The sequence below is a fragment of the Hyaena hyaena genome, unplaced genomic scaffold, assembly GCF_003009895.1.
Source record: "Hyaena hyaena isolate Hyena2069 unplaced genomic scaffold, ASM300989v1 scaffold_932, whole genome shotgun sequence".
Taxonomy (NCBI): Eukaryota; Metazoa; Chordata; class Mammalia; order Carnivora; family Hyaenidae; genus Hyaena; species Hyaena hyaena.
In genome coordinates, this window is record NW_024081563.1 from 297,767 (window position 1) to 319,759 (window position 21,993).

Below are 21,993 nucleotides of genomic sequence, written 5' to 3' on the forward strand. Positions count from 1 at the left end.
AAGCAGGCTCCAGGCTCTGAGCTAGCTGTCAGCACAAAGCTCGAGGCAGGGCTTGAACACATGAACCGTGAGATCATGACCTGAGCCGAAGTCGAACACTTAACTGACTGAACCACAGGCACCTCAGTTTCTTTTTATATTTAATGAAGTATAATCCGCTATGTCATTATTTTTAATTCTTAGATTTGGCCTGTGGTAATGGCCCCATCAATTTTTTAAAGCCTTCTGGCACAACAAGAGGTCTCAGGCTCACCTTGTATCCTCCATGCCCCATCCCCTGGAATCAGTTGTTACTCTGATGAGCTTTGGTTCCTTTTAGTGTAGGTTTCTGTGCTAAGTCCATCTCTGTATCTTCCTTTGCCTCAGTCCAAACATGGCCAACACAGTCAATGCTGCTTTGAAGCCTTTGGAAACACTTTCCCGGATTGTGAACCAGCCTAGTAGCCTTTTTGGCAGCAAAAGTGCTTCTAGCAAGAGCAAGTCTGAACAGGATGCCCAAGGAGCTGCTCAGGACTCCAATAGCAACCAGCAGGACCCAGGTAGGGAATCAGAGCCAATGGACTGGAGAGCTGGGTGGGTGGGCATGGCATCACAACTGTTCTGGGTTGGTATTGTTTCCCTGGGAAATTGCTGGCCTTCTAGAGATCTGTCATAGTGGCGTGGGAATCTGCCCCACAAAGAATTCCGTAAAATTGCAGCCTTATTTGGCTATCCTCACACGTAGCCTTGTCTTTTCCTTTGTCACCCATTCATTTTTTTCTCTGAGAACTTGTAAACTTGCCCAGGGAAGGGACCTTACTGTCTTTCATGCTTGCCTTGTGGTGCCCTGCACATAGGCACCCTTTGATTATTTTGCTGGTTGGTTGATTGTTTCAGGCGAGCCTGGGGAAGCAGAAGTGCAGGAGGAGGATCATGATGTCACTCAGACAGAGGTGGCAGATGGGGATATCATGGATGGGGAGGCTGAAACCGACTCAGTGGTGATTGCTGGGCAGCCTGAGGTGCTCAGTTCACAAGAGATGCAGGTAGGGAGGCAGATCACCCAGCATACCCCTGTTGCGGCGCTGAACAAAACCCCCAAGTGGTGTGGGTGGGTGAGTACCTTAGATCCTTGCCTCAGTGCTATCTGCTTTGCAGAGGAGCACAGATGATATGCTTAGTAGATGCTCAGTAAATGTGTTTAAATTGTATTAAATGAGAGGCGGGGACAAGGCCAGGATGCCATCCATGTACTATGAAATAGAATGGATCCCAGCAGGAAAACTTAGGCACATGTGAAATGTGGATGTAGAAAACTGGCCTGAGCCCTTTGGGCCCAAGATCTATGATTTACCACTGTTGTGCCTATAGCACCAGGTCTCACTGGAGCATTCAAACGGCTATTTCTAAAGACCCTAAAGAAAGCATTCTAAATTTCTGGAGCTGATAGCAGTGGTAAGAAATGGGGCGTCCAGTCCTAAGCTGCTAGCTCTGAGGAGATCTGCATGTATTTCTGGATAGTATAAAGACTAACTTGGTCTGAGATAACTGGGATGAGTCCATTTGAAGGACAGTCTGAGTGTGGATTGGCAGCACATGGTAGTTTCTGTGCTCTTAGCACCAAATGTGTAGTGTTTATGCAACATCCTCTGTCACACGTTAATCCTGGAAATATGTACTCCCTTACTGGCTTTTTTTAGGGTTTCCGTGCTAGCACAATGATAGACTTGTGTGCATCCATATATATGTTCTATTTCTCTCCAGGTTGAGAATGAGCTGGAGGACCTGATAGATGAGTTGCTTGAGAGGGATGGCGGATCTGGGAACAGTACAATTATAGGTGAGAGCCCCAGAACTGAGTATAGCCTCTTCCTTTGCCTCAGTCTCTCTTGGGAGGACCCTTTTTCTCATCATCTGCTTGCTCAGCTCTGCCTAAGGGCTCATAGACAGCCTAGATTGCTGCTTGTCTTGATGTTGACGGTCTTACAGATGAGAAATTTCACAAACCATCTACAGACCTGTGGCGGATATGAAGTGTTGCCTATGTGGGGGAGGTGGAGGGGGTGGCCATCAGTATAGATGATACATCAGGCACATCAAGAGTGTTTTTTATTCATGGAAGCTTAGAGGAGGCTGTAGAGGCTGTAGGGTGAGAAAGCGCTTTCCTTGCAGTTCTTCAGCAAAATCCAGGGGCTTTCCGCCTCTGAGTCTCAGTAGTGTAAAAAGTGTGATCATTCCCTAAGGGTGGCCCATTTTTACAACTCAAAGGGAAAATGGCAAAGATACCCTACTGTCACCTGGCTCCAAGGGTCTATGTGTTACTTGTTTTTATTTTACTAATGAAGGAAATCAAAGGATAAACAGAAGTAGACACATATTCTTAAATTTGACAAGACTTTTTCACACCCATTATCCTCTGTGGTTTCACAATTAGTAGGATTGGCAGAGCAGATGTGATCATCCCATTTTACAGATGAGAAAACTGAGACTCAGACAGGTAAAGTGACTGGCCAAGCTCACCTAGCTAGTCAACAGCAGAGAACCTAGGTCTTCTCCCTCATCCAAAAAGAAAAAAAAAAAAAAGTGGATATCTGCTGGGTGTACATAGCTACTTTAGACACACCCAATCTGGAAAGGGAAGTCCTCTGTTGTTCAGTGAAGGCTCTGCTCTGTAACCTTCAGTGAGCAGAAGTGGAGAGGATGAATCACAAGAGGACGTGCTGATGGATGAAGCTCCTTCCAACCTCAGCCAAGCTTCCACCTTGCAGGCCAACCGAGAAGGTGAGAGTGCCGAGGCCAGAAAGGCCTCCCTTCTTGCCCTGCACGTCTGACAGACACTACACTAGGGTTTTCCTGGAGGCAGCTGCCCACATGTGCAGAATAAGGAAGCATCTGTCTGCATGCGCTGACATACACCATCCACTTTATCCTCAGCCAGTTTTTCAAATAACATTTTACTACTGCTTGCCCGAAAGTTTGTCACTTCTTACTTGGTTCGCTTTCTTCTCACCCACCTGCTATCATCGCTCCAGATTCCCTCTTACCAACAGGATGTAGTTAGTAGCAAAGTAGGGCTGGAAAGGCAAGGGGGCACCAGCAGACTTGGCCAAGTCCTAGACCATGGCTCCTGAAGCACCACCCTATAGCCAGCCTCCATATTCAGCCACCCTGCTCAGCGTGTTGATGCATTGATTGGCACTCTCAGGAAATCAGGGCTGGCTCACTAAGTCTGTACATCACCCCAGATCTGGTTCTTCCTCTCCTAGAGTCAGATACCCCATCGCCTTCCCACTCAATCTGCCGGCCTGCACAGTAGCCTGTTTGCTAGCTACTCAGTATAGTCCTCCAATGTGCTCCCTTTGTTTTAGATTCCATGAATATCCTGGACCCTGAGGATGAGGAGGAGCACACTCAGGAAGAGGACAGCAGTGGCAGTAACGAGGATGAGGATGATAGTCAGGATGAAGAGGAGGAGGAGGAGGAAGATGAGGAAGATGATCAGGTGAGGGGGGACTGTGTTTGGGTTGGTTCAGACAACCTCTTCCATGGGAACACAGAGCTGGAGAAAACCAACAGTCTGGGTTGCTAGCCTCAGCGCCTCCCTCCCTCATGTGCAAATGTGGCCATGACACCAGACTTCAGAAAACGCTTACCTCCAGCAATTCTCCATCTCCTATTTTCCCCTTAAGGAGGATGATGAAGGTGAAGAGGGAGATGAAGACGATGACGACGATGGCTCTGAAATGGAATTGGATGAGGATTACCCTGATATGAACGCTTCTCCCTTGGTCCGATTTGAGCGCTTTGACCGGGAGGATGATCTCATCATTGAGTTTGACAACATGTTCTCCAGTGCTAGTAAGACACAGGGGCTCAGCTGGGTTTTATCTCTTGATTCTTATACCCTTCTCTAGGGTAAGCCAAGCAGTGAACCAGAGCAGCTATCAATCCGATGCAGACAGCACTTCTTTTCCTATGCTGACTTCCTGGGGCAAGGGATATCTGAATCCATCTCTCTCAATAAATGTATACTTAGAAGAAAGAATTGTGAGAGGCTGCTTTTTGTTCTCTCCACCTCAGTAAAAAGGCAGCCGTTTTAGAGCCTGGACAACTTGATGATTTGCTTGAGTGTCTTTTTTGTTTTTTTTAAAGTGAGACCAAGGCTGATTGCATCATGCACCCACGTGCACCCTACAGTGACAGGGCAATCAATAATTCTTATGTCTGTAACACTGGATCTTGAGAGTTTGGATGAATACCTTTGAGCTTTGCATTGGGGAGTAGATTGGAACACATTCACTCTGTTCATCAAGGACGCATCTTTTCGGAGGAGAGAGTGAATCTCTTCCCTTTTCCCCCATCAACGTCACAGTTCACCTTTAGCATCTAGTTCTTAAAATCAAGCTGTCTTGAGAAGGCAGGTCTTGACCCCAAATCACAAGCATAATATAGCAGAAAATACTGAACTGTTCTGGTCTATTGTCTTGGCCAAGTAGTCTCTTACCTCTTTGAGCCTCAGTTTGTCACCTGTAAATGAAAAGTTTTAAAAGGAAAAAAAATGGGTTGTATTACACAATTTTCAAGATGCCTTCTAGTCTGTGACTTTCTTTGCATTTTTGTGATTTCCATCAGTCTTCCTTATGTTGAGCCTCCCTTCATTTAGTAAATCAAAGTGAACAAATGTTCGAGGATACCTATGGTTTCCTAGGTACTAAGGATACAGCAGTGAACAAGAAAACAGTCCTTTCCCTCAAAGGAGCTTATGGTCTATTAGGAATTATAAGTAAGCAGGCATTACATTGTAGTGTGGTAAGAAAGCCCAGAGTAAAAGGTTATTAAGCCAATCTTAGAATCTGAGTAAGTGACATCTGGGCCAAGAACAAAAGAGCAAGTAAAAAAGGGGGAGAGGATTGGAGTCTTCAAGATGGAGGGAGTAGCATGTTTCTGAGGGGTCTAAAAGTATCACTGCGGCTGAACTGTGGAGAATGGATTGGGAGAAGGTACTAGTTAGGAGGCTGTTGCAACATCTAGGTAAGAGATGGTGGCATAAGCTATGGTAGCGTCACGGATTATACATGAGGTGTGGGAATGAGGGAGAAAGGACAAAGCTCAGGTTTCCGTGTGAGGAAGTAAGGCCCAGGAGACATGGCTCTGTTTGAACAACCATGGAAGAAATTTCTTTTTGGCACTGACCCCTTTACATATTGTCCTTGCAGCAGACATCCCCCCATCCCCAGGAAATATCCCTACCACTCACCCACTGATGGTACGCCATGCAGACCACAGTTCTCTGACGCTGGGCAGTGGCTCCTCCACAACACGTCTCACCCAGGGCATCGGGCGCAGTCAGAGAACCCTAAGGCAGCTGACAGCCAATACAGGCCACACCATTCATGTTCACTACCCTGGGAATCGCCAGCCCAACCCTCCTCTTATACTCCAGAGGTGAGTTACATTTGTCCCATTTCTTTGTGGGTTATATGTGCAGGATTCGGGGGCATACCAGATTGTATCTTTGCTTCAATGTCGTATGTGTACATTCAGCAATCAGTGAAGCATCTCATATGCCAAACACTTAACACTTTAAATGTAAACAAGATGGAATTTCTGCCCTCAGGCTTAGAGTTTAGTGAGAGAAAAGGACATAATAGTCCATGTACAGGCAACAGTTGGTATACAAGAGAGATATTATATACCCTAACATGGTTCCTGGAGTTATCAGTGACACTCTACAAGGAACTATGGAATAATACGTGATTTCAACCCAAATAAAGTTCAAAAACTGATGAAATGATTAGAAAGATAACTAAGACTTACACTTAGTGGGGCATCTGGCTGGCTCAGGTGGAGAAGCATGCGACTCTTGATCTCAGGGTCTTGAGTTAGAGCCTTGCGTTTGGGTATAGAGATTTACCTAAATAAATTTTTAAAAAAAACAAAACAGATTTAGGTATGACCAAGTCTATAATCAAATTAAGCATTTCCTAGAGGTTACAGAAAGGATCACAACAGATTGCAAGACACCTATGGATTGCAGTGACCATGGCACTCCACCATCACCCTACAGGTTGCTTGGTCCTTCTGCTGCTGCTGACATCCTTCAGCTGAGCAGCAGCCTTCCCCTACAAAGCCGAGGCCGAGCCCGCCTCCTGGTGGGGAACGATGATGTCCACATCATTGCCAGATCTGACGATGAGCTGCTGGATGACTTTTTCCATGACCAGAGCACAGCTACCAGTCAAGCAGGCAAGTTTGTGTGGTTAAAGGGAAAGTAACATTGCTTTTTCACATACTTTTTCCCTGCTGAGGGAAAGAAAGACATTATCTGCCTTGCCTGGAGAAACCACATTTTATAGGAGCCAAAACCACTTGATAATTTAGCCAAGGTCAAAACCTTTACTATCTCTGGATACCTGTGATGTGCCAAACCTTGTGATAAGACATTGGGTCCTGTTAGAAAAATACGGCAGTTTTTGCATCAGATGACAACATGACCAGGCAAAGAATCTCACTCTGTTTTGTTCCCTTACAGGGACCCTGTCCAGCATCCCCACAGCCCTAACCCGCTGGACAGAGGAATGCAAAGTTCTTGATGCTGAGAGCATGCATGACTGTGTTTCAGGTATGTGGCAGCTTGGTTATCTGAGTAGTAGTAAGTCTTCCACAGCTGGGATGAGTGCATGGGAGGATGTTGCCCTCATTCCCTGGCCACAAGCTCTGCCTCTTGGCTTCCTCCCCCACCTCCCCTGAGCAACCTCTAATCTTTGTTTCTTTGATCCAGTTGTTAAAGTGCCCATTGTCAATCATCTGGAATTCCTGAGGGATGAGGAGCTGGAAGAAAGACGGGAGAAACGCAGGAAACAATTGGCTGAGGAAGAAACAAAAATAACTGACAAAGGCAAAGAAGATAAGGAGAACAGAGATCAGAATGCGCAGGTGATTTGCAAGGGCTGGAAGAATTCACCTTTGGCTGTCTCTGCCTTTACTTTCATGTGGTTTCACTAGTCATTGAAGAGTCCTGGGATGTTCATATTGAACCTGAGAAATGATTCATTCCAAATTTACCATACATTCACATGTTTTTTAGGAAAATGAATTCAAACCCAGAGGGAAAAGTATTTCTCCATTGTCTTCTTGCTAGGGAAAACTGGAGAAAAAACCAGAGTTGCTCCTGACCTTACTAGTCACACTGTTTAATCTCTACCTTCAGTGTCTGCAGCTAGATTAAGAATGACTTTGATTATGCCCATGCTCTTGGTGGTTCAATTCCACTTCACTCCGAGAATTGACTTAAGTGTGGGGGGCAGCCTTACCAAGATGGCTCCATTCCATCATTTGAATAAGTTAGGCTTGGGCTTCAGATCAGGAAATGTTCCTACCCTGAACCCCATCACCACATGTCATTTTCTAAGGCTTGATTTTTCAATTTGTAAAATCTCTAGCATGATTTTGGTTAGAAGGAAGCTACTAGTTTTGAAACTCTTGGGACTTTAAACAATATTAGCTTTAAAATATATGAAGTAAAAAGTTAACAAATATAAAGAAAAGACTTGAGTTGAAAGACTTTATTATATTCCATTGAGCAGTTAAGATAATTAGATTAAGGATATCGAAATGTTCAGTTAGGATAACAAGCTTGATCTGACAAATAACTTTGTGTGGAAGTTTTGCTTAATATAAACAATAACATCGGGGCGCCCGGGTGGCGTAGTTGGTTAAGCGTCCGACTTTCGCTCGGGTCATGATCTCGCGGTTCGTGGGTTCGAGCCCCGCGTCGGGCTCTGTGCTGACTGCCAGCTCAGAGCCTGGAGCCTGTTTCAGTCTGTGACTCCCTCTCTCTCTGACCCTCCCCTGCTCACGCTGTCTCTCTCTCTCTCCTAGAAATAAATAAAACATTTTAAAAAAACAACAACAACAACAAAAAAAACAATAACATCATTTCAAACATGTGAAAAGGGATAGATAAGCAAGCCTGGCATATGATTTAAAAAGCTGGAGTGGACAAAATAAACCCAAGGAAGGGAAATAGAGATGAAACTTTTAGAAATTCTTCTTGGCCTCATGATTGTGTTTAGGTCATGTCTTATGCCCTGCCCAGCCCTCTGGAAGTTCCCCCTCTCCCCAAGCCATCCTTGAATACAAGTATATATTAGAGAAATTGGAGATACATTTGCACACTAAAGTGCTCTTCTTCCATCCAGGTCATTGAACTTTTAGGTGGCTTATGTGGGGGATGGTGGCTATTATAGTTGACCCCTATCTTAATGTGCTTTCAAAGTCTCACATTGGTCTGTCCCTTCTCTTTCCAGTGTACTGCATCTAAGACCAATGACTCCACTGAACAGAACCTCTCAGGTAACTCTACCCTCCTTTTCACATTCTTGCTAATTGGTTGGCTCTTTTTCCTGACCCAAGTAGCTGGCCCAGGTGGGCTGAAGATGAATACTGGTGCTCTGTGGGATGAGGTAGTAGATTGTATAGTTTTAGGGTCATACCCCATCTTGGAGATAACTATACAGTCTACTGTCTTTCCTACGGTGGCATACTTCCCCTCCGACGTGCTCTGTTCAGGTTCTCACTCTGATCATGTTGTGCTGTATTCTGGCATGTCCTGCCCCCTTTGGTGACCACCATGATGTGGTGCTTTATGAGAATACCTGATGGCACTGGTTCCCAAATGCCAGTCCTTAGTGGAAATGAACAAAATAAAGAGGGATTAATGAGTTTTTCTGAAAGATAAATTTATTCAATTTAAAGAAGAGATTATGTCCTTCCTAGGTCTTTGTTATCAAAATATTTTTATTAAGTGATATTGATGGGATTCTTTTTTATTTGGCTAAACTAAAAGTTGGTAAACCTATGTTAGTCTCTTCCTACTTTTTCCTTTTTATGTAAACTTTGTGGGTCTGTGGAATCTAGAAATCTACAGATCTAGTCTTCAGCAGTCTGCTTTTGGGGAAGGTAGCTCTGTGGGCTAAATGGTATTAACTATATGTTTTGTATTCCTCCTTCTAATCTTAATGTCAGTAGCTATTTCATGATTCTAATAACTGGTCTGTGTGGTATTATGTCTCCCCCACCCCTATTTCCTCAGAACTTTCTTCCGCTTCCCTGTACTTTGTCTCCTTTGGCATTTGAGTTGCAAAATGATTATACTAAAGCCTACCTGGTATTTTTTTTAAAGCAGTGAAAGTGGGTGGTAGGTGTCCTGGTGCCTTTAATCTAATGAAAGGTCTTTGAAAGGGTCTGTCATCAGGTAAAAGGGCCTTTTGCCTGCTGCTACCCTTGCTAGAGGATTCTGCTCATACTGGGGTGAGGTAGTAAGTTGTATTGTTGTGGGGTAGGGATTTTAGACCCCAATTAGAAGATAACTATACAACTTACTACTTTCCCTGGTGTGTGGCATATTCATACTTAGTCTTAGCCCCATTGCCTCCATCAGAGTTGTAGATATTTGTTGGATAATCAGGACGGGGGGGGGGAGGTGGAAGGGGATAGGTGATATTTAGGGTGAGGCAAATATTATGAAGTGATCTGAACTCTTTACCCTTCCACCCAGGGCACAGAAAGATTTAGTTCATAGGATCTACAAAGATTCAGATCTCGAGTTCTTGAGACTAAGATAGCACTGTGCCTTAGCCCTCATCCTAGGTATACCAGACCAGCCACGAGCTGTTCTAGGAACAGTTGTAGCCTGGGGGTGGGCAGGGATACTTGTCAGGCCACATGGGCTGATTGAGTGGTTCCCTGGGTTCTTGGCTGATTGCCCCTTAACACCCCCATTGTCATTTTTTCGAGAAAGATGGGACTCCTATGCCTGACAGCTACCCAACAACCCCATCTTCAACCGATGCAACATCTGAGTCCAAAGAGACCCTTGTCACTCTGCAGCCCTCACAACAGCAGCAAACACTCCCACCCCCACCAGCCTTGGGAGAGATTCCTCAAGAGCTGCAATCCCCAGCTGGCGAAGGGTCGAGCTCTACACAGCTATTGATGCCTGTAGAGCCAGAGGAATTGGGTTCCACAAGGCCAAGTGGAGAAGCAGAAACGACTCAGATGGAGTTGTCCCCAGCTCCCACTATAAGTGAGTAGAATTTAAAGGTTTTGGTGGTTGGGGGGTGGGGTGCAAATCAGGAGTGGAGAATGGACATCTTTGTAGTTTCTCTTTACTCTCCTTAGAGAAATAATAGAAGCTTACATTCTCAAAGAGTATGTTATCACCTTGCACATTAGCTTTCCTAAAGTTGAGGTTTCTTCTCTGTGTCTTCAAGTGATAATATATCTGAGTGAGTGTCTAATGATACAAGTGATGGTGCCAACAGTTTATTGAGGTAATTAAACAATCCTCCTGGCTGGCTCAGTCACAGAAGAGCATGCAAAAATAACCCTCCTAAGTAGGCATTGTTATCTCCATGAGTAAACTGAAACTCATGGGAAATTTTTAGCCGAAGATCACTCAGTAAGTGGTTGAGCTGAGATTAAAATCCAGATCTGGGTGACTTTAAAGCTTGCTCTCCTTCAGCATCCTTCAGGGATGGCAAGCATGTGACCCACACACACATATAGCTCTCTCATCCTGGAAGACACCATTTATCTCATGGCACTGTTTCCCACTAGTTTGAAATGGGGTCTCAAGATTTTTCTCTGCAGTGTTCCAACGGGATGAATTGAAACCCTGATTACTATTCCTGCTTTGTACCATGCTGCCTGTGATGTGCTCTGGAAAAACCTTAAGGTGTAGGAGTTTTTTCTTCAAGGAACCTTGTTTATTTAGATAAATAGAACCAACACACATGTATAAATGTTACCTGCAGGGAATCTGAAAGTGACAGGCTCCCTTAATCGGCTGCATCTTAATTCAGCCCCCTCTTCTAGGCAGAGATCTAACCTCTCCATGTGACTTCCTCCTAGCCTCTCTTTCCCCAGAGAGAGCTGAAGATTCTGATGCACTGACAGCTGTCAGCAGTCAACTGGAAGGCTCTCCTATGGACACGAGTAGCCTGGCTTCCTGTACCCTAGAGGAAGCTGTGGGTGACACCTCAGCAGCTGGCAGTTCTGAGCAGCCCACAGCAGGCAGCTCCACTCCTGGGGATGCCCCACCAGTTGTGACAGAAGTACAAGGCAGGGGTGATGGATCAGGGGAACCTGCCCCACCCCCTGAGGACAGGTAAGTATTGTGTACAGAGCAAGAAGAGGGCAGGATGTGATGGTGGGTCTTGCAAGCCACGTGCAGACTTGTTAGCTACTGCACATGCTTGGTGCACTAGGGAGGTCAACATAGCTTCTATGAGAAAGGGATATTGTAGGAGTATTTTATAAATAGGAAAACATTAATACAAAGAACAACCTGAAATTTATTTTCTTCAGCTCTCCCCCTGCATCCTCTGAGAGTTCCTCCACCAGAGATTCTGCTGTGGCCATTTCTGGAGCAGATTCCCGGGGAATCCTAGAAGAGCCACTGCCTTCAACAAGCAGTGAAGAAGAAGATCCCCTTGCAGGTGAGCTCCATGTGTGCTCAGGCCACCCTAGGGTTGTTTAGGCTTCCTGTAGCCTTTGGCATGGAAATGCCCACCCGTCAAACAGTTCTATCCAGATAGAAGGCGGCATATGTGTGGGAGGACTAGCGGTAAGGGCATGCTAATGCTGCATGATGGGATGAGCCCAGGCTTTAGAGTCAAACAGATCTTAATTCAGGTTTCCCCCTCTGAACCACCAACCTTCAGAACCTGGGGGTGTTATGTAACTTCTGATCCTCATTGATACTGAGGAAGTAATAGCAGCCACATTGTAGGGTCTTTATGAAAGTTAAGTGACAGTGTACACATAGAATCTGACATATAACATGCTCTTTGAGCTTAGGGACGGTGAGTAGGCCTTCTGTGTGTCCTCTGTCCTTTGTGTGCAGTGAAGACAGACAAAGCTCGTTCTCCACAAGCAAGGCCATGGGTTTCTTTACTCAAGTACATCTTAAGGATCAGTAGTGGTGTGAGCTGCTTCACATCTTGCACCTTCCCTCAGGTATCAGTCTACCCGAAGGTGTGGACCCCTCTTTCCTGGCTGCTCTACCTGATGACATTCGCCGGGAAGTCCTGCAGAACCAGCTGGGCATTCGTCCACCAACTCGGACTGCCCCTTCAGCAAATAACTCAGCTCCTGCAGTGGTGGGGAATCCTGGTGTGACCGAAGTGAGCCCTGAGTTCTTGGCCGCCCTGCCTCCAGCTATCCAGGAGGAAGTATGTGAGCAGGGAGCTGGTGGGACCAGGCTGTCTGGGTGTGGGTATGCCCCCATTGACGTCTTTTGCCCTATAGGTGCTGGCACAGCAAAGAGCTGAGCAACAGCGACGGGAACTGGCACAGAATGCTAGCTCAGACACCCCCATGGACCCTGTGACCTTCATCCAGACCCTGCCCTCAGACCTGCGCCGTAGTGTCCTAGAGGACATGGAGGACAGTGTGTTGGCTGTAATGCCACCTGACATTGCAGCTGAGGCTCAAGCCCTGAGGCGAGAGCAAGAAGCCCGGCAGCGACAACTCATGCATGAGCGGCTCTTTGGCCACAGTAGCACCTCTGCACTCTCTGCCATTCTCCGAAGCCCGGGTACAGAGGGAGGCAAATGGGAGGGCTCTGAAATGTTTGGATTTAGATATACAAGGCTCTGTCGTTTATAGAGCCTGTGTGTTACTTGGACCCGGCACACCACTCGCCTCCTTAGTTTCAGATCCTATATTTTTCCTTCCAGCTTTCACCAGTCGCCTCAGTGGCAACCGTGGAGTCCAGTATACTCGCCTTGCTGTGCAGAGGGGTGGCACCTTTCAGATGGGGGGTAGCAGCAGTCATAACAGGTACCTTCATCTTTTTTCACCTTTCCATATCATCTCTCCCATCTATTGCCAGTCCAGCTCCCTCAGTTTATAGGCAGAGAGACTCAGTGGTCTCTCTAGGTGTTGCTTTGAATGAGTGGGGAGCCAGATCTTTGGACTTCCCCTTCAGAAAGTCGCACTTTTGGGTTGGTGTAGCTGCTATAGACCATAATCACAAAGTAAGGCAGGCTGGCAGCAAGTTGTGATTGTAATAAGGAAAGTCATTTGCCTAGAGATTGTAACATCTAGGCCATGGAAGAAGAGGAGTTCGTTACTACTCAGGCTGAAGCAGACTGCTCCCAACATGCCAAAATGTAAAGGGACTGATCAGTCCCTATGAGGCAGGCAGGCAACCCCCTGGTGGTCTAGAGAAGGCAGAAATAAACATTCTTTTTTTTAAGACTTTAAGTGCAGTCCAATTTTACCAACTGATGATACGGACATCGTGTGATGTAGGGCAAGTCACTTAACCTATTTGAACCTCTTGTTCATCACCTCAAAAATGGGCAATTCTTTAGTCTTCAGCAGCCCCATACCAACTGATAGGACATTGTAGAGTGCTTGGTACCCAGTAGACACCACATAAGAGGGCAGCTCTTAATATTAAGAGCCATTAGAGTAGGCACGTCCCCTTCTTATGCCTCCTTTGGGAGGTATGCAGCTCATCCCGCATACCCAGGCCTTTTACCTAATCCCAGCACTCTAGCTCAAGTGTTACCCAGAAGCTACGCTCTGTTCCAGGCCTTCTAGCAGTAATGTGGACACACTCCTCCGCCTCCGAGGACGACTCCTCCTAGACCACGAAGCCCTATCCTGTCTCCTGGTCCTACTTTTCGTGGATGAGCCAAAGCTTAATACAAGCCGTCTACACCGAGTACTGAGAAATCTCTGCTACCATGCCCAGACTCGCCACTGGGTCATCCGCAGCCTGCTGTCTATTTTGCAGCGCAGCAGTGAGAGTGAACTATGCATTGAAACACCCAAGCTCTCCTCAAGTGAGGAGAAGGGTAAAAAATCAAGCAAGAGCTGTGGGTCAAGCAGCCATGAGAACCGGCCCCTGGACCTTCTACACAAGATGGAGTCTAAGAGCTCCAACCAGCTTTCCTGGCTTTCAGTATCCATGGATGCAGCCCTAGGCTGCAGGACTAATATATTCCAGATCCAACGTTCAGGGGGTCGCAAACATACCGAGAAGCATGCAAGCAGTGGCTCTACTGTCCACATCCACCCCCAGGCTGCTCCTGTTGTCTGCAGACATGTTTTGGACACGCTCATTCAGTTGGCCAAGGTGAGGAGCTTGAACCCAACCAACTCTTAGGGATGGAAATGGGATGGCAGTCACAGCCTAGATGAAATCTGAACTCTGAGAGAGCAAGTAGGTCTTTCTTCACCATTAGTGCTGAGTCCTGTATTTCTGAGAGTTGTCCAGTGAATAATTTTGTGACCTTTTTTTTTACTTTTCATGATTTTTGTGCATTATTTCATTTAGTTATCAAAACTTTCAGTGGTCTGTATGATTCCCATTTTACAGATGAAGAAGCTGGGGTACAGAAATTTTTAGTGGCTTTGTCATGTGGCTAGTAAGTGATGGAGCTGGACCTAGAACTTAGTTCAGGTTTTGTTTTAATAATCATTGCTGCCATTTGTTGAGGGCTTGCCTTGTGCCAGGCACTATATAAAAACACATAATCTTCCTTTAATCTCAACAATTTTTCAGTGCTGCATAGGTGCCCTCCCCATTTCATAAGTACAGAGACCAACCAATGCTTAGAAGTTAGCTAATCATCCCCCTTCAAAGCCCTTGTTTGTTTCTCTGGGCCACTTCACCATCAGTTAGATAAAACTCCTGTATGACATCTCATGTCACCAAAACTATCCAAAGGAATGGAGAGTCTAGGAACCAATTGTCTTTCCTTGTCAAGAAGACATATTTTCTCTGTGTACCCCCTCGACCAAGCCTGTCCTTCTCTTGCCGGCAGGTATTTCCCAGCCACTTTACACAGCAGCGGACCAAAGAAACAAACTGTGAGAGCGATCGGGAGAGGGGCAGTAAGCAGGCCTGCAGCCCATGCTCTTCACAGTCTACCAGCAGTGGCATTTGCACAGACTTCTGGGACTTATTGGTAAAACTGGACAACATGAATGTCAGCCGGAAAGGCAAGAACTCCGTGAAGTCAGTGCCAGTGAGCGCTGGTGGTGAGGGGGAAACCTCCCCATATAGCCTCGAGGCCTCTCCACTGGGGCAGCTCATGAATATGTTGTCACACCCAGTCATCCGCCGGAGCTCTCTCTTAACTGAGAAACTCCTCAGACTCCTTTCTCTCATCTCAATTGCTCTCCCAGAAAACAAAGTGTCGGAAGCACAGGCTAATTCTGGCAGCAGTGCTTCCACCACTGTTGCCACCTCAACCACATCTACCACCACTACCACTGCCGCCTCCAGCACGCCCACTCCCCCTGCTGCAACCACCCCTGTCACTTCTGCTCCAGCTCTGGTTGTTGCCACGGCTATATCCACCATTGCCGTAGCTGCTTCGACCACGGTGACTACCCCCACGACTGCTACCACTACTGTTTCAAGTAAGTGTGGATGTAGGCTGGGAGCCTGGGGTGTGTACACCCACATCACCCCTCACTCCCCCATCCAGGTATTACTCCCTAAACAAGAGCAGTCAGCTTGGTTTGTGTTTGTGAGAGCCAGAGGTATTTGTTCTTGACCTCATCAGTCCCAATTCACTCTCTCCATCCTTTCCCTTCCCACACTCATCCACCCACCCACATAGACACTTGTGAAGACCAACAGGCATTCACTGAATGTGGCTTCCGTAGGCTAAGCACCAAAAGGAAAAGAGAGAGAATAAAAGTCCCTATTTTCAAAGAACTCCCAACCTTTCCACCCTGGTTGAGGGATCCAGTTCTCGGGAAAGAATTCAAGAGCAGGCAGGACATCATGCGAATCAGTGCAATAGCTAAGCTGTCCTAGGAAGTAAAGGGAATGAGCACTACAGCAGACTAGTAAATAAGAATTATTTGAAGAAGGTTTTGAGGAGGGGACTCTAATGGTATGGAAACAGTCGAGAAAAGTTTGGGATTATCACTTTAGAAGGTACTGTCATGAGAGTCCTTGACAGACCAAGTCACTAGGATTTGGCTTTGGTGGGTGGCTTTTCATTTTCACTACTTTACCATATTGAAGCCCTGGACAGTTTAGTGATTGCTTTGTTCTGGCCTGTGAGTTTTAGAGGCTTATACTGTTCATCTGTTTCCTCAAAGCTTCGACAACTACTAAGGCCAGCAAATCTCCAGCAAAGGTGGGTGATGGGGGCAGCAGCAGTGCAGACTTTAAGATGGTATCCTCTGGCCTCACGGAAAACCAGCTACAGCTCTCTGTGGAGGTGAGTCTAGGCTCTTCTGAATTCCCAAGATTGGGGGAGAAAAGGTAGATGGGAGTGGATAAAGTTTTAGTTCTCAAGTTGAGGCTCACCCCTTCTCTTTTCTTTTTCCCAGGTGTTGACGTCTCACTCTTGTTCTGAAGAGGGTCTGGAGGATGCAGCCAATGTGTTACTACAGCTCTCTCGGGGGGACCCTGCAACCCGGGACACTGTTCTCAAGCTGCTACTGAATGGAGCTCGCCATCTGGGCTATACTCTTTGTAAACAGATAGGTAATGACAGGAGTAAAACATCTTGTCCTTCTGAAACCTTCCACTGAGGTGTCCCTCTTTATGGAAGCCTTCCCCAAATCCCCAGATTGAATCAAACTGCTCTGTGTTTGTATAGCACAGCCCCCTGTACTCTCATTTGTTGCAACACTGATAATTCTGGGTTGTCATCTGTTTTTTTTTGCTCGGTTGTTCATGGAGAGCAAGGCTGGGCTTCTCTTAACATTGCCAGTACCTGGCACATGGCATGTAATCAGTGCTTATTAGTAAAGGAAAATGAGCAGTGCTCTTCCACTTCTCCATTCTGGGCACTTGCAGGAGTCCTATGATGAACCTGCTAAGGCAACTTCACCATCTCAGAAATGCACCTGCACTTAGGTTAGGCTCAAGAATTGAGAGTCGAAATGGTACCCTCTGCCTTTGTGCACTTCTGAGGGTATAAAAGTTCTAAGAACACATAAAAATTGTCTAGTTTCAGTCTTCCTTCCTGTTGTTACCAAGAGAAAACTAAAACCCCAGGTTGATGAAGCAGTTGAATTGAGGAGTAGAGCACGATGTTCTTTCATCATAGAGAGCCTGTTTGCTCTCTTCCACTCCCATCCCAATCATGGATCTCCCTAGATTTTAGATACCTGGTTAGTTCTCTTTTCACAAATGTGCCTAGGGCTGAGGTGATATGGGTGTTGATTAAACTGTGTGATCCAGGATACTCTTTGCTACATGAGAACTATAAGGTTCTTCTGGAAGGAATTTGGCCACAGTCTCTGATGTTTCTTGACTGCTACCATTCAACACCCATGGGCCAGCCAGTGTCCCAGGCATTCCTACAGTTCTTTCCTTATCCTCAAAACAGCCTTATAAGATTAGTCTCCTTAAAATGGATAGTGAAGGGGAGCCTGGGTGCCTCAGTCGGTTAAGGGGATGACTTCAGCTCAGGTCATGATCTCCCAGTTCATGGGTTCGAGCCCTGCGTCAGGCTCTGTGCAAACAGCTCAGAGCCCGGAGCCTGCTTCGGATTCTGTGTCTCCCTCTCTCTCTGACCCTCCCCTGCTCACACTGTGTATCTCTCTTTCTCTCCCAAAAATAAACAAACATTTAGAAAAAGTGGATAAGTGAACTAGGAGAGGAAGCTAAGCAGTTTGCCTAAGATCACCACAAAAACTTCAAAAGTTCATAATGTATATAGGCTCCCAAACCGATACTTTTTGCTTCTGCACTGATCTGTGTTTCATGTAGATTCTACAGATTCTTTAGGCAGGGTAAATTGACAGTCTCTGGATAGTTGATCCATGAGCACACATAGTAAGGTGAACAGCAAAATTCCTGTTCACTCCAGCTTCTCTGCAGCTGAGCAAAGACGATAGATTGGCAGGCTTCTTGCAAAGGTTTGGCTTTCAGCTGCCTCACTAGGGAAGTCTGAATACTTGCTGGCTCCTCTACTTGACCCAGGTACCCTTCTGGCTGAGTTACGGGAATACAACCTAGAACAGCAGCGGCGAGCCCAGTGTGAGACCCTCTCTCCTGATGGCCTACCTGAGGAGCAGCCACAGACCACTAAGCTAAAAGGCAAAATGCAGAGCAGGTGGGTGGTAGACACTGAATTGGCTATGGGGCCGGAATCTGGGATATTCTAAAGGTGGCTCTTGCTGGTTTCCTGGTTTGTTTGTTTCTTTTCCCCTCTCTGGACAGATTTCCTTATCTGTCCTATACATACCTGACCCTATTTTTTCCCCACTGTGGGATTTCCTTCTGAGATTCTTTAACCCTCTAGTCAACACCAAAAAACCCTGCTCACTTTGGATGTTTATGCTTTGATGCTGTCAATATACGCAAGCCACCTCTACACTGTCCAGGTTTGACATGGCTGAGAATGTGGTAATTGTGGCATCTCAGAAGCGACCTCTGGGTGGCCGGGAGCTCCAGCTGCCTTCTATGTCCATGTTGACATCCAAGACGTCTACCCAGAAGTTCTTCTTGAGGGTACTGCAGGTCATCATCCAGCTCCGGGACGACACACGCCGAGCTAACAAGAAAGCCAAGCAGACAGGCAGGCTAGGTATGGAACTGGAGTGTCCAGTTGAGGGGCAGGGTTGGTGGTGGCAAACTTGGAGTCCCTGGAGGGCAGAACCTAATGTCATTGTCTCCATCCTGCTTGAACTTTTCAAAAAAGGAAATGATGATTCTTTCCTAGAATGTTGATGGCTGCATTCTGTATTTCATTCAAGCTGTCTGCATAGGAAATTCATTAGGGCAAGTGAGAATTAAGGGGGAGTAGAAATCTGGCAAAGAAATTGGGGGCAGATCTTTTGCTGAATAAGATTTAAGTCACTGTGTCTCCTTTCTGCTTCTTGGCTCACTCCTGACTAAAACATTGCAGCCATGTTGCCTCAGCTATGGCCTGCCAAATCCTACTTCTTTCTTCCTGTCCCACAGAACCTTCTCCACCTGCCACTATCCATCTGCCTACCACCATGACCCCTCCCCTTACTTATAACGGTAGCTCTTAGTGCCTGGCGATGAGCACTGCAAAGCTGCCTGAGCTAAATAAAGCTCAGAGACTTCAGCACGATGCCCTGTGGCAGCCCAGGAGATGGGAGAGAGAATAGTGGGCATTCCCTCATTCTACATTTTATATCTTGCCCTTTTTTTTTCTTTCTCCCAGGTTCCTCCGGTTTAGGCTCAGCTAGCAGCATCCAGGCAGCTGTTCGGCAGCTGGAGGCTGAGGCTGATGCCATTATACAAATGGTACGTGAGGGTCAAAGGGCGCGGAGACAGCAACAAGCAGCAACGGTTAGCATGATGCCTGTGGCCCCTCATTCATTTGTCTCTCTCCTCTACCCCACCACATCACCAGTGGGGTTTCCCTGCCCTTACCTTGTATGCTTTTGCATTAAGTTTGCTCTATGAATGCTTCTGGACAACAGGGTTACTTTCTGTTGGTGTTTTCTCTACTGTTCGTTCATTGTTTTGTTGGTTTGGTTTGGATTGATATGATTTAAAGCTTGGCCATCATACCCCACTCCCAGCTATCCAGTCAATAGTGGCGCTTTTGCAAACTGCATAATGCTAAGTGTCTGGGTTCTGAGGGGTTGTGGGATGAAGATTTTTCAGTCTCCTGGAATAATGCAAATACGTCAGGAATCCTGTCCTTGAAATTTCCCCAAGCTTGGTCTACATCCCATGCAGCCTCTTCTAGGCTATGGCTGGTCCATCTACCCTGGCCTCTGCTTCTGTTTTCCATACTCTTTGGGTACCTTGGCACCTAGGCACTCAGTCACTTGTAGCAAGAAACCTTCAGGTTTCTAGATAGCCAACTCATTGTTGGGATCCCAGCACAGAGTGGCTGCGGGAAAAGCCTGGCATCATGTGTGTATGCTTTGGCATTCTCTCATTGTTTTGCTGTTCTTGCAACATGCAAGTCACCTTCCCAAGATCCAGGAAATAAAGGTATCCTGAGGCTTGGTTTTTCTTTAGGTATAATTACTATTCTACAGTATGATTTCATTGAGCATGCTGGGAACATCCTAGAATTTGAGGGCTATGGCTCCCAACAAGGTAGAAAGGAAAAACAGCTATTCTTCTGAAGTACCTTTTTCTGCCTCATCTTTCCCACACCCAATAGGACAGATGTTGGCTTTGTGAATAATCCCACCCATCTAAGATTTTCCCTTATTATTTCCCCTTTTCTGAGCATACAGAAACAGCCGCCAAACCTACAGTCTGCTCACTTTTTAGATGTATATGTGTATGTATGTAATCTATGCCCAGAAGAAGTCTTCCAAGTCTGTATCCAGAAGGCTGGTGTCTGACTAGATGTAGGTGTGGAATAGAATGGAGGCAGTGCAGGCATCCAGGGAGCTTTTCGGAAAAGCTTGCTAGCTCAGGCTGGAGGACAGCAAAGGAGGTGGGAAGGCCATCCTTTTGTTCTGGAAAGCCATAGAGTTTTCTGACCAGATGTATAGGATACCTCTTTCCAAACTTATTATGTGTGACAATGGGTAGAAGCAGTCTATCTAGCCTCCCCCTGAGGAAAGCAGAGTTGCATTGCACCTTTTATGTGACTTTGTCTCCCTTTTATCCAGTCGGAGTCAAGCCAGTCAGAGGCTTCTGTCCGGAGGGAGGAATCACCCATGGATGTGGACCAACCATCTCCCAGTGCTCAGGATACTCCATCCAGTGGTCAGTACTACTTCCTGTTTCCAGTGCACCAAAAGAGCCAGTCTTCATGGAATGTCTGCTGGATCCCCTGCTCTCTACATACATAAGCTCTGTTTTCCAGTTTGTTCCACTGAAAACTGGTTTTTGTAAATGTTAATAGTCTTTTACCAGCCAAGATCACTATCACCACCTTGCCCTTGTTAGAGATTCGTAGCATACACTACAATTCCTGTAGTTAAGAAACTGTGATATGATATTAGACATGGAGACAGCAATGTGTTTCAGTTGTGGCTCCCCCATTTAGTGGCTGTGGTACCTGAAGCAAATCTCTCTTAGCTTCAGCTTCCTGGTTTAAAATCAGGATGCTCATAGTTAGCGTTGACCAAGTTAACATACATATAGCACTTAAAGCAGTACCTGGCACACAGTGGATGCTATTAGTAACAGCATTTCTCAAAGTTAATTGTACATAGAATAACCTTTTTGATGCCCTTTTAACACATTTCTGTGGGATAGTGTTGTCATAGGACATCCATTTTTTAAATACATTAAATCATTTAATAATCCACAGGTTCTTGGAGAGCTAATGAGGCAGTGAGTAAAAGCCAGCACTGTCTGGTAGAACTTTCCTTCAGTAGCCACTAGCCACATGTGGCTATTGAGCACTTGTAATGTGGCTATTGCAGCTGAGAATCCAAAATTTTTATTGTATTAATTATATTTAAATTTAAATGTCATCCAGTGTAGGATTAGAGCTTTACTTTCAAATGTCAGCTAGTATTACTTAGTAGCCAGTGGACCAGTCTACTTGATCTAGTGGCCTGCACAGGTGTTCTGGGGAAAAGCTAAAGGAAGGAAATACCTCGGAGGCTTTCTGTCTCTTCTGTATGGCCTGTAGGCTCAGATGGAAACTCACAGGGGGAGAAGGAGAAGGAAGAGAGGCCACCTGAGTTACCCCTGCTCAGTGAGCAGCTGAGCTTGGACGAGCTATGGGACATGCTGGGAGAGTGTCTAAAGGAACTGGAGGAATCCCATGACCAGCATGCCGTGCTAGGTGAGTTGTGGCCTTTGGGCCACAGTCCCAATCCACTGATCTACTCTGGGCCCTTTCTCTCAGCTTAGTTTTTTTCCTTCTGGATCACCCTTCTCAGTGTCTCTGTAATGAGAATTCAGAGGAGAGGTGTTGTTTTGTTTTTGTTTTTTTTCTTCTCACTTAGTGTCAAGGGAGAAAAAAAGATTTGTCTTCTCTTTTAGTAGCTGGTATTTTTCACTTTTTAGACCGTGGGAATCTTTATAGATGGTAGCCTATTCCATCTTAGTTTCTTTAGTTT

At 46.1% G+C, this 21,993-nt stretch overlaps 1 protein-coding gene across 7 annotated transcripts in view; it reads left to right on the forward strand.

The window, feature by feature from the left end:
• The window catches only part of HUWE1 (HECT, UBA and WWE domain containing E3 ubiquitin protein ligase 1), a 164,995-nt gene that overhangs the window by 137,079 nt on the left and 5,923 nt on the right, over positions 1-21,993 (forward strand). For 5 of the 7 annotated variants that reach the window (XM_039221008.1, XM_039221009.1, XM_039221007.1 and 2 more), the window contains 26 exons: positions 367-539; positions 877-1,025; positions 1,744-1,819; positions 2,662-2,760; positions 3,348-3,481; positions 3,669-3,837; positions 5,196-5,424; positions 6,047-6,225; positions 6,512-6,601; positions 6,761-6,915; positions 8,289-8,334; positions 9,782-10,066; positions 10,894-11,149; positions 11,350-11,480; positions 12,001-12,215; positions 12,292-12,580; positions 12,723-12,825; positions 13,585-14,131; positions 14,823-15,423; positions 16,117-16,238; positions 16,351-16,507; positions 17,954-18,086; positions 18,358-18,560; positions 19,167-19,294; positions 20,587-20,683; positions 21,561-21,716. In XM_039221008.1, coding sequence (XP_039076939.1) covers positions 367-539; positions 877-1,025; positions 1,744-1,819; positions 2,662-2,760; positions 3,348-3,481; positions 3,669-3,837; positions 5,196-5,424; positions 6,047-6,225; positions 6,512-6,601; positions 6,761-6,915; positions 8,289-8,334; positions 9,782-10,066; positions 10,894-11,149; positions 11,350-11,480; positions 12,001-12,215; positions 12,292-12,580; positions 12,723-12,825; positions 13,585-14,131; positions 14,823-15,423; positions 16,117-16,238; positions 16,351-16,507; positions 17,954-18,086; positions 18,358-18,560; positions 19,167-19,294; positions 20,587-20,683; positions 21,561-21,716 — 4,922 coding nt within the window. The remainder of the gene's footprint in view (positions 1-366; positions 540-876; positions 1,026-1,743; positions 1,820-2,661; positions 2,761-3,347; positions 3,482-3,668; positions 3,838-5,195; positions 5,425-6,046; positions 6,226-6,511; positions 6,602-6,760; positions 6,916-8,288; positions 8,335-9,781; positions 10,067-10,893; positions 11,150-11,349; positions 11,481-12,000; positions 12,216-12,291; positions 12,581-12,722; positions 12,826-13,584; positions 14,132-14,822; positions 15,424-16,116; positions 16,239-16,350; positions 16,508-17,953; positions 18,087-18,357; positions 18,561-19,166; positions 19,295-20,586; positions 20,684-21,560; positions 21,717-21,993) is intronic. The other 2 variants (XM_039221012.1, XM_039221013.1) reach the window with 2 other exon arrangements.